The following is a 12,066-nucleotide window of genomic DNA, read 5'->3' as shown; positions in this document are numbered from 1 at the left end:
CAAGGTTTCGTTGGGCTTGTTTTTTGAGTTTATTGGCCAATAGTCTACCTGCCTTGTCCCCAAATTCAAAATGTTCTTGCTGGGCCTGTTGCAGTTGTGCGGCTAGACTTTCTAATTGAAGCTCATTTAGTTGTAATCTCAATTGGTGTGTCTGCTCTGCCGCCTTAGTATCTGATGGACGTTCTTTATGGCTTTGTTATAGCCTTTTGAGTTCTTTTCTGATATTAGTTTCCCGTTCTGTGCGAGTTTTTTGTACATGGGTGCGTAGTGCTATTAGCTGTCCTCTAACCACTACTTTGAGACCTTCCCATAGGCTTGCTGCCCGGATCCCCCCTACATCATTAAACTTAAGATATTCGGTGATATATTTTTCTATCTCTAGAATATAGGGCTTCATCCAGACGCCAGTATCTCGGGCCTATAAATATGGGCCCCACTTTAATTACCAACACTACTGGGGAATGGTCGGCCCATGTACGTGGTTCTATATGTGCTTCCTGCGTCTTATTCGCTATATTGACATCTCCCAACCATCCATCTATTCTGGAGTATGACTTAAATTTGGTGGAATAGTACGTGTAGTCTTTCTCAGTTCCATGTTTTTCCCTCCAGATAGCTATCAGTCCCCATCGGGCTATGAACATTTTCAGCAGTTTCCTGTCTGCTTTTGCATATACCGCTGAGCCTGTCGAGTTGTCTATGGGTGGATTGAAGTCACCCCCCACGAGTAAGTGCCCCTGTTGATGTTGTTGCAGTAGCTGCTCTATCCTTTCCCAGAATGGCCCCTGTCCCTGATTAGGAGCATATATGTTTAGAATGGTGTATTGACAGTTACAGAGAGAGACCACCATCAACACAAATCTACCTTCTTTATCACTTATGGTTTTTATGACTTGCCAGGGACATGATGCCGAAAGCGCAATCAATACCCCCCTCTTCTTAGGTGTTTCTATGCAAGAGGAAAATTTTATGATGGGGTATCGTCCATGGCAAACTAGTTTCTCATGACATTTTTTCAAATGAGTTTCTTGTATGCAAATCACGTCAGCATTTAAGCGTAGCATATCTTTAAACATAAGTTTTCGCTTTATGGGTGAATTAAGCCCTCTTACATTCAGTGTGACACAGTTCAGTTCTTTAACGGCCATGATCAATTATGTCTCTGCATGCATTGACACCTCTGATATTCCCTTCTCTTTCCCCTACTGCCCTTCCCCCTCCCCTCCTCCCCAATAACCATGTTAGACATGCCCCTCTCACCACATGTGGCATGTCTGGCAGGGAAGTGATGTATAACCCATGAACATTACCAGCCAGTTGTTTTCGTCTGTCCCTCTGTCCTAGAATATGGCAGCCGAGTCAAATGTTGGCGCTCACATCATTATGTGAACTCCCTCTTTTATAATTCATCAGCGGGGGTCAGCCCCTGCGTGCCCTGATTGCTGTCTTCTTAGGCGCCCTCGCCCCTGTGAAACCCATTGCCATTTCGTTTTGTTGGCCTTTGGAGTGTTTGGTGGGTTGTTTGGGCGTGTTGCTTCTGTCGATGTTCCTTGCTCCATATGTTCTCGCGCCTCTTCCATTGAAGTTATTCTGCATTGTTTGCCTGCTTTGTAGAACATCAGGGCAAAGGGGTGCTGCCATTTATACTTGAGTGGTATTAGCGCTCTTCTACGTTTTAGGGTTGTAGTTGATATGTCTTGGAACAGGTCTAGCGGGTAAGTGTTCCATATAATCGGACCATTCATCCTTGCTTTATGCATCAGGTCTTTCTTTATTTTGAAATCAGAGAAACATGCTATGATGTCCTTAGGCACATTGGTCAGGCGTGGCCCCAGCATCCGGTGCGCTCGCTCTATTTCTATATCGTTGGGTGACACTGTTCGATCCGATGTGGTTAAGATCTGAGCCGCCAGGGCCTTTACCACCTGTTCGCAATTGTTATGCTCTGGAAGTTCCGGTAGTCCCCGTATTCTGATATTAGACCTTCGACTCCTGTTCTCCAAATCTTCTACTTTGTCAGTGAGAAAATGTATGTCCGATTGCTGTTCCAGCATGCTGTTTTCAATGCTATTTAGGGAGTCTGCGTGTTCCTCCAGTCCTGCTTCAGTCTCGGCGACTCTATTTCCCAACTCGGTAATTTCTCCTCGAAGCTCCGCGCCGAGTTGCGCAAATTCCTTGCGCATCTCTTTCATCTCTGATTGATGTCTTGGAACCAGGTTTTCAGTTGTTCCCACTTATCTGGGGGGATATCGCTATTTCCCTCTTCCTCTCGTTCGTTCCTTAGAGGCAGGGACCGTGATCGCGTGGTGTCGTCCTCGCTCGTGCCTGGGCCTGCGGCCTGCATTGTGGGCGCCGAGTCCCGCTGGCGCTAGGCAAACGTGTTTAAATCTGGCGTTTTCGCTTTAGCACTCGACATCTCCTTGGGCACTAGCTTATCGCCATTCTAATGCGCTTTTTCAGATTGCTCGGGGGTTCAGATTATCGCTGTATATTTCGTTTTTCCCGGCTGGTGTTCAGGAGCTCCGCTTCTAGACCTCCATTGCGTTGCGTGACGTCACTTCCCCCTCCGATACACCCTGAATTTGACCTCCACCCCACCAAATTGCCCTCCAGGGGTTCAATCCTTCAACTCCCACCACAGGCAGGTACTTGCAGAGGAACTCTCCGCCCTTCTCAGCGCCAATACAGTCGAGCCCATGCCACCCAGGCAGGAAGGGCAGGGATTCTATTCCAGGTACTTCCTTGTGGAAAAAAAAACAGGGGGGATGCGCCCCATCCTAGACCTGAGAGGCCTGAACAAATATCTGGTGCGAGAAAAGTTCAGGATGCTTTCCTTGGGCACCCTTCTCCCCATGATTCAGAAAGACAATTGGCTATGTTCCCTGGATTTAAAGGATGCTTATACCCACATCCCGATACTGCCAGCTCACAGACAGTATCTGCGATTCTGTCTGGGGACACGTCACTTCCAGTACTGTGTGCTGCCCTTTGGGCTCGCCTCTGCGCCACGAGTCTTCACGAAGTGCCTCGTAGTGGTTGCGGCGTACCTTCGCAAGCTGGGGGTGCACGTGTTCACGTATCTCGACAATTGGCTGGTGAAGAGCACCTCAGAAGCGGGAGCTCTTTGGTCCATGCAGTGCATTATTCAACTCCTGGAGCTGCTGGGGTTTGTAATAAATTACCCGGAGTCCCATCTCCAGCCAGTCCAATCTCTAGAATTCATAGGAGCTCTGCTGAATTCACAGACGGCTCATGCCTACCTTCCCGAGGCGAGGGCTCAGAACCTTCTGACCCTCGCCTCCCAGGCCAGAACATCCCAGCAGATCACAGCTCGGCAGATGTTGAGACTCCTGGGCCATGTGGCCTCTACAGTCCATGTGACTCCCATGGCTCATCTTCACATGAGATCTGTTCAATGGACCCTAGCTTCCCAGTAGTGCCAGGCCACCGGGAATCTAGAGGATGCTATCCGCCTGCCCATCAGTTGTCGCAATTTGCTGCGCTGGTGGACGATTCGGACCAATTTGACCTTGGGATGCCCGTTCCAAATTCCTCAGCCGCAAAAAGTGCTGACGACAGATGCATCTCTCCTAGGGTGGGGAACTCATGTCGATGGGCTCCACACCCAAGGGGTATGGTCCCACCAGGAAGCAGGTCTTCAGATCAATCTCCTGGAGCTCCGAGCGGTCTGGAACGCGCTGAAGGCTTTCAAAGATCAGCTGCCCTTCCAAATTCGGACAGACAATCAGGTTGCAATGTACTACATCAACAAGCAGGGGGGCACTGGATCTCGCCCCCTGTGTCAGGAGGCCGTCAGGATGTGGCGCTGGGCATGCCAGCACGGCATGCTTCTCCAAGCCACGTACCTGGCAGGCGTAAACAACAGTCTGGCCGACAGATTGAGCAGACTCATGCAACCGCACGAGTGGTCGCTCCATTCCAGAGTGGTACGCAAGCTCTTCCGAGAGTGGGGCACTCCCTCGGTGGACCTTTTCGCCTCCCAGACCAATGACAAGCTGCCTCAGTTCTGTTCCAGACTTCAGGCACACGGCAGACTAGCGTCGGATGCCTTTCTCCTCCATTGGGGGAAGGGCCTCCTGTATGCGTATCCTCCCATACCTTTGGTGGGGAAGACCTTACTGAAGCTCAAGCAAGACCGTGGCACCATGATTCTGATCGTGCCCTTTTGGCCCCGTCAGATCTGGTTCCCTCTTTTTCTGGAGTTGTCTTCTGAAGAACCGTGGAGATTGGAGTGTTTTCCAACCCTCATTCCACAGAACGACAGAGCGCTTCTGCACCCCAACCTTCAGTCTCTGGCTCTCATGGCCTGGATGTTGAGGGCGTAGATTTTGCTGCCTTGGGTCTGTCTGAAGGTGTCTCCCATGTCTTGCTTGCTTCTAGGAAGGATTCCACTAAGAAGAGTTACTTTTTCAAGTGGAGGAGGTTTACCGTTTGATGTGAGAGCAAGGCCCTAGAACCTCGCTCTTGTACTGCACAGACCCTTCTTGAATACCTTCTACACTTATCAGAGTCGGGTCTCAAGACCAACTCAGTAAGGAATCACCTTAGTGCAATTAGTGCTTACCATCATCGTGTAGAGAGTAAAGCCATCTCTGGACAGCGTTTAGTCGTTCGATTCATGAGAGGTTTGCTTTTATCAAAGCCCCCTGTCAAGCCTCCTGCAGTGTCATGGGATCTCAACGTCGTCCTCATCCAGCTGATGATACCTCCTTTTGAGCCTCTGAACTCCTGCCATCTGAAGTACTTGACCTGGAAGGTCATTTTCTTGGTGGCAGTCACTTCAGCTCGTAGGGTCAGTGAGCTTCAAGCCCTGGTAGCTCATGCTCCTTATACAAAATTCCATCATAACAGAGTAGTCCTCCGCACTCACCCTAAGTTCCTGCCAAAGGTGGTGTCGGAGTTCCATCTTAACCAGTCAATTGTCTTGCCAACATTCTTTCCCAGACTGCATACCCGCCCTGCTGAACGTCATTTGCAAACGTTGGACTGCAAACGAACATTGGCCTTCTATCTGGAGCGGACACAGCCCCACAGACAGTCTGCCTAATTGTTTGTTTCTTTCGACCCCAATAGGAAGGGGGTCGCTGTCGGGAAATGCACCATCTCCAATTGGCTAGCAGATTGCATTTCCTTCACTTACGCCCAGGCTGGGCTGGCTCTTGGGGGTCATGTCACAGCTCATAGTGTTAGAGCCATGGCAGCGTCAGTGGCCCACTTGAAAGCCACTATTGAAGAGATTTGCAAGGCTGCGACGTGGTCATCAGTCCACACATTCACATCTCATTACTGCCTCCAGCAAGATACCCGACGCGACAGTCGGTTCGGGCAGTTGGTGCTGCAGAATCTGTTTGGGGTTTGAATCCAACTCCACCCTCCTGGGCCCGGTTTTATTCTGTTCAGGCTGCACTCCCAGTTAGTTGTTCTTCGTAGGTCAATTTCTGTTATGTCCTCACCGTTGCGAGGCCCAATTGACCCTGTTTGTTGTTTTGAGTGAACCTGGGAGCTAGGGATACCCCAGTCGTGAGAACAAGCAGCCTGCTTGTCCTCGGACAAAGCGAATGATACATACCTGTAGCAGGTGTTCTCCGAGGACAGCAGGCTGATTGTTCTCACCTTCCCTCCCTCCTCCCCTTTGAAGTTGCGTTTTTTCCTCATTTCTTTGCTTGTCATTTAACTGAGCGGGAGCGGTTGCGCACGGGCGGGAAGATGGCCGCGCATGTGCGGTGGGCGTACCCCGCGTGCGGGTCCTCCCGCAAGATTTTTTCTTCCGGTTCGAGGGGCTGCCATGGACGTCAACCCAGTCGTGAGAACAATCAGCCTGCTGTCCTCGGAGAACACCTGCTACAGGTATGTATCATTCGCTTTCTTGTGCCCCAATGCTCAGAAGCAAATGCGGCTGCTAGAGGCCATTAGCGCTGTTTGCTAACGCAGAATGCTGAGAGCTGACGATCTTGTCGGCTTCCACCATAATGAGCATGCAAATGCATGCTGATGAACTGCTCCCCAATGCTCAGAGGACAGCTTGAATCAAGGGCACTGTTGCTGCTGAAAAACCTATGCTAGAAACGCTAGTGTTCCCCTGACTAACCGGGGTGGGTTTCCATGATGGGACGTGAGAGCTCATCAGCGACAGGCTCCCCTTGGTGAAGCTTGCGCGAGAGTAGTATGAGTTTTGACTGGCAACCTTTATTTCCCTAACTGTAAGGGTTGTTTTTGCCGTGGGTGCATTTTTCTTTTTACCTGAGGTTCAGAGGCCTGATGCCCAACTGGACTCAACAAACCTCTTCGCTATCCGGAGCTGGACAACCAGCACCTGTTCCTCCTCCTCCTCTTTTCCTCCCATCTGGCATTCTGGGCATGCAGTCAAGAGCTGTGCTTAATGTACAACTCCTTCAGTGTGTGCGCCAGATACTATCCTCCCGCCGAACTCCCTAATACTCAATGCTATGAGCAAGTCTATATTTGCATCTCATTGAGTTGAACATTAGGGAGTTGTGCTGGTGCACTGTTTCTCCTGCGCTGTTCAGGAGAGCGCCAAATTTTTGAGCATCTGCAATCTGCCTGCCAGTGGTACTTCTGATTTAGGCTAGGCATTGAGTGTTAGTCATGGAGGAGTTGAAGATCTGCCGGTTGGGCATTGGAGAATCTGGAGACTTGTGTTTCACTTATTTCTTGTGATTCTTTTCCTTGCCACCTTACTAATAATTACTCCTAGACTTTATATTGGGGATCTTTGCCTATCTGCTCTGATATGTACTGCTCAAGAGGATTTAAAGATGAGGCTATGAGGAAGACATGGGCTTTTCCATCTGTAGTGAAAAGAGCAATTATCTGGCCATTTTATTTTTTATTTTAAAGCAGTCATTCTACCCAAAAGAGGTTGCTAATAGGTCAGTTTTGAACCTGCCATTTTTGGGATAGGTTATTGATAGGTACAGGGGTCTGATTAATGGTGGGTAAGGAGGTAGCTTTTATTGACTGTGTTTTGTATTACTTTGTGTTTTGTTTGTTAACCACAACCAGGGCAGGTCTTAAGGCGAGGCGACCGAGGCGGCCGCATAGGGCCCCGCGCTCAGAGGGGCCCCGTGCGCGCCTCAGGTCGCCCCGCCTGCCCGAGCTCCAGTCCGTCCGTCCTTCCGTCCTCCCTCCCACCCAACGAATCCGATGCACGACGGCGGCGGCGTGGAGGGGGCGGTCCGCCCCCCCTGATGCCAGCGGGTGGGGGTGGGGGGGGGTGCTCCGAGTTGCTGCTCTCCTGTCTTTAAAAACGCAATTTGGAAGCGCCGAAAGTAACAGGCAGCGCCTCGCGTCTGCCCGCCCTGCTACTAAAATCTGTTCGACGTCATTGGGCCTTCCCACATTGAGTCCCGCCCTCCTCTGAGGTAACTTCCAATTACCGCGAGGGCGGGCGGGACTCAATGTGGGGAAGGCCCGAACGACATCGAAGAGATTTTTAGTAGCAGGGCAGACGCAAGGCGCTGCCTGTCACTGTCTCTCCGACGCTTCCAAATTGTTTTTTTAAAGGCAGTGAGGGTGGTGGGCGGCAGAATGGAGCTCAGCTGGTAGGTGGGTCGGGGAGGGGGGGAGGGACTCAGATAGGAGAAGGGTGGGGGTTCTCAGATGGGAAAAGGGTGGGGGTTCTCAGGTGGGGGAAGGGTAGGGTGGGGGTTCTCAAATGGGGAGGTGGGGAGGGGGATGGTTGAAGGGGGTGGGGAGGGGGTTATTGGATGGTAGAAGGGGACTGGGGTTGGGGAGGGGGTCACGAATGGGAGAAGAGGGGAGGGGACTGGGGTTCTTGAATGGGATAAGGGGACTGAAGTGGGAGGGGTATTCACGGATGGGAGAAGGGGTGGGGTGGGGGTTCTTGGATGGTTGAAGGGGACTGGGGTTGGGGAGGAGGTCACGGATGGGAGAAGGGGATGGGTGGGGAGGGGACGGGTTCTTGGATGGGATAAGGGGACTGAGGTGGGAGGGGTATTCACGGATGGGAGAAGGGGAGGGGGAGGGGGTTCTTGTATGGTTGAAGGGGACTGGGGTTGGGGAGGGGATCACGGATGGGAGAAGGGGCGGAAAGGGGGTTCTTGGATGGTTGAAGGGGACGGGTGGGGAGGGGACTGGGGTTCTTGGATGTGAGAAGGGGACTGTCACTGGGGTCTGAGAAGGAGCCATATGGGGCCTGGGGCTGGTGAGAAAATGGGGCATGCGTGGGTCAGGTGGGAGAATGGTTCTGAAAAGGGGGCCCTAATACAAGGCATATGGATGAAGGGGGCTGGAACTGGGGGCTGAAAAGGAGGGTAGGTGGGATAAGGGGGCTAGTACTGGGACTGGAGGCTGAAACTGGGGACTGGGGGCTGAAAAGGGGACAGGGAGAAGTGGCTGGGGGGGCTGAAGCTCGGGACTGGTGGGATAGTGGGGCTGGAACTGGGGGCTGAAAAAAAGGGGCGGAGAGAGGGGCAGATCCTGGATGGGGGAGCGAGAGGGAGGGCAAACCCTGGATGGATGACAGAGGGAGGGCAAATGGTGGATTGAAGGGGCAGAGAGAGAGAGAGGGCTGACAGTGGACAGAAGGGATAGAAAGGGCAGACAGTGAATGGATGGGGGGGAGAAAGAGGGCAGACAGGGGCAGATGGTGGATGGATCATGGAAGGGGCAGAGATAGAGGGCAGATGTGGATGGAAGGAGCAGGGAGAGAAGGCAGACATTGGATGGAGGGGACAGCAGAGAGGGGAGACACTGGATGGCAGAGAGAGACCGAAGACAGATGCTGGATGTAAGGAAGACAGTGAAAAGAAGATGAGGAAAGGAGAAACCTGAGACAACAAACTGTAAATAAAATATATATTTTTATTTTTTTGCTTTAGGATAAAGTAGTATTGTAGATGTGTTAATAAATGTTTATAATATAGAACATGTAAACAAGGTAATCTTTTGATTGGACTAATTTTAATACATTTTTAATACATTTTGTCTAACTTTCGGAGAACAAAACCCCCTTCCTCAGGTCAGGATAGGATACTGTAACAGTACTATACTATATTGACCTGAGGAAGGATGTTTTGGCCTCTGAAAGCTAAATCTATTAGTCCAATAAAATGGTATTATTTTATTTTCTATATTTGTTTTATTTCTATTTGTTAATTTGAAAAAGTGGTGATTGGTATTTGTTAGTTTTTTTTTTCAAATTTACATCTGCTGTCTTTATATTTTGCACAGTACTAGGGGACATTTTCTGTTTCTGTGGTGTTGCATTGTATGCAGAGTCTGGCATCTTGGGGGTTCAGTTTAATTTTTGTCTAAATAGAAAGTTTTAATATTACTACTTATTATATAGTGGATTAGGGTGTATCTGTGTTTATGACAAAGACATGGCTTTCACTTGGCATTGACTGTGCAGGATCGACGACGATCTGTACTATTCTGTCTGGTTTCATTTTACAATAGGTGAATTGATGCTGTAGTGCTCACTGTAGTGTTTTAAGATGTTTTCCTTTTCTTTGTGTGATTTAGTAGAAATGGCTGCTTATGGTATGGTATGGTAGAATTGCTCTATAGGTCCTGAGTGTTTTGTATTCTCGGCATACCTAGTACTGGATTTTGGAGGGGGATGTTAAAAAATGACTGGGAGGGAGGGAGGGGGGGAAGCCCTGGAGCTGGGGGCCTTGGAGCTCGGAGGGAGCGGTCTGGGAGCTTGGAGGGAGGGGTGGCCGGCCCTGGAGCTAGGGAGGGGGCGGGGCTAGGGTGGGGCCCCATCAAATTGGTCTGCATAGGGCCCCGCACTTGCTAAGACCGGCCCTGACCACAACAACCCACTCTTGGAGAGTGAGATACAAACTGAAATAATTACTTTTGTTGCACCTTGTTTATGAACATTTATTGTAAATAACAATTTAACAAAAGTTTCCAAGTGTATTGTACACTTGCTATATACCTCCCATCTAGGTGGTTCACAATTAGGAACAGAAATATGTGGGTACATTTTAATAATTTTTTTTGTTTGTTTTTGATGTATCTATTTTATTTTCATTGTTTTGTTTTCCTTTTTATTTATTTCCCTTTCTTGCAGTCCCTCTTTCCACTGTCATCCCTTCCCATGCCTAACTTCCACCACCTCTTTTCCGTGGTGCAAGGAGCAGTTCAGCAGTCAGGGGTTTGGCCTCTCTGCCTGGTTCTGCTTTTTTCCAGCCTGATGGAGCATGGGGGCTTCACTTTGACTGGATGACATGTTGACTGGATGACATGTTACCCGAGAATTTTCTACTCCATACCTTAAGTTTTATAGATTTTAAAACCATACCCTGGTCAGTTTTCCTGTCAGTCTCTTACTTGCTTTGTTTAATTCATTTTTTAATTTACCTATTCTTACAACAATTTCCTACCAGTATAACCAGTGTTTGTTTAGATTTTTTTAAAAATAGGTTAGGACTACTGCCTGTAATTTTGTTTTTTGTGTTTTGATTTTAGTGAGGGAGAGTGTAAAATTTCTGGAATCACAACAGAATGTGCTCCTGATTCCTGCACCATTTTCTCCACTGAAGTAGCTGTCCACCAGCCTATATAACAATCGCAAGCTGCACCAGTCAATTTAGTAATTCAGCAGTCACCAACTAATGTCAAAGTCCATGGATCAATACTGGGAAGATATTTGAGACTTTTTTCTGTTTTATATAGATATGCTAGGTAATGTTTTAACACCTTGATTGTTTATAGAATCAGCTCACCGAACCTGGCATTATTCAGATGTCACTCTTGTATTATTTAGGCTGCATGTTGGGGAAGGTGATTCATAGTTTCTTTTTGTTTAGAACCCCTGCAAACTACAGATATAGGCATTCTTAAATTTGGTGGAAGGCAAGTATCTGTTTCCTCAAGTGTTTTAAGTGGTCATATCCTGGATGCCACCAAAGTAGTAAGATTACTTTCTTTACCCCAAAACTGAAGTAATCTTTCTACCTTTGAATAACCTGAGAGTGAATCATGAGAGAGTTTTTAGCAAATTAATGAAGTTTGCCTAATCCCCTTCTTTCTGTCCACATCAAAAACATGCATTTTGATATATATCTGACTAGGTCTGAGAAGGAAGAATTCACATCTAATTTTCTAACACAGGTTACACACTTCTGTCTGTGCATCTCATGAGTATATTCAGCTTTGCTTGATACTGCACATACAGTATATAGGGGCTCATTTTCAAAGCAGTTAGACTTACAAATTTTTATAGGTTACTATCCTGCTTATTTTCAAAGGAGAAGGGCACCCATCTTCCGACACAAATCGGGAGATGGGCGTTTTTCTCCTAAGGTCGGCCAAATTGGCATAATTGAAAGCCGATTTTGGGCGTCCTCAACTGCTTTCCATCACGGGGACGACCAAAGGTCAAGGGGGCATGTCGGCAGTGTACCGAAGGTGGGATGGGGGCGTGATTAACATATGGGCGTCCTTGGCCGATAATGGAAAAAAGAAGGGCGTCCCTGACGAGCATTTGGCCAACTTTACTTGGTCCATTTTTTTTCACGACCAAGCATCAAAAGGTGCCCGAACTGACCAGATGACCACCAGAGGGAATCGGAGATGACCTCCCCTGACTTCCTCAGTGGTCACTAACCACCTCACACCCCGAAAAAAAACTTCAAAAACTTTTGTCTTTTTTTTTTATAGTATGTCCTTCGCTATGCCTCCGTCCCTGCGATGGCAGTTGAGGACATCCAAAATGTGGATGTTTCTGTGAGAAGGACATCCATGCCTTTGCTATGCCTCCCGACACCCTCTTTATTTATTTATTTATTTATTTGTATTTTGGATCACAAGTAGCAGCAGTGGAATTTGAACCGGCCACTACTGGATTGCGCGACCAGTGCTCTAACCACTAGGCCACTCCGCCACTCTACTCCAATCTCTTGAAATTTGGCCATCCCTGCGGGGGGGACAGTATGCAGGTCCCTGGGGGGGAGGTATGTGTGTGTCAGCAGAGGCATAACGAAGGTGTGGACGTCCTTCTTTCAAACATTTTGGACGTCCTCAACTGCCCCACACAGGGATGACCAAATT

General features: G+C 48.8%; 1 protein-coding gene across 1 annotated transcript in view; it reads left to right on the top strand.

The window, feature by feature from the left end:
- Positions 1–11,272, top strand: part of NIPSNAP3A (nipsnap homolog 3A) — a 197,931-nt gene extending 186,659 nt beyond the window's left edge. Inside the window, 1 exon segment of the mRNA XM_030194330.1 lies at positions 10,483–11,272. Within this exon segment, the coding sequence (XP_030050190.1) occupies positions 10,483–10,559 (77 nt within the window). The 3' untranslated portion in view covers positions 10,560–11,272.
- The last annotated feature ends 794 nt before the right edge of the window (positions 11,273–12,066 follow it).

The sequence above is a fragment of the Microcaecilia unicolor genome, chromosome 2 (assembly GCF_901765095.1).
Source record: "Microcaecilia unicolor chromosome 2, aMicUni1.1, whole genome shotgun sequence".
NCBI classification, from domain to species: Eukaryota; Metazoa; Chordata; class Amphibia; order Gymnophiona; family Siphonopidae; genus Microcaecilia; species Microcaecilia unicolor.
Note: the sequence above shows the minus strand (reverse complement) of the source record. Positions and strands in the feature narration are given on the sequence as shown.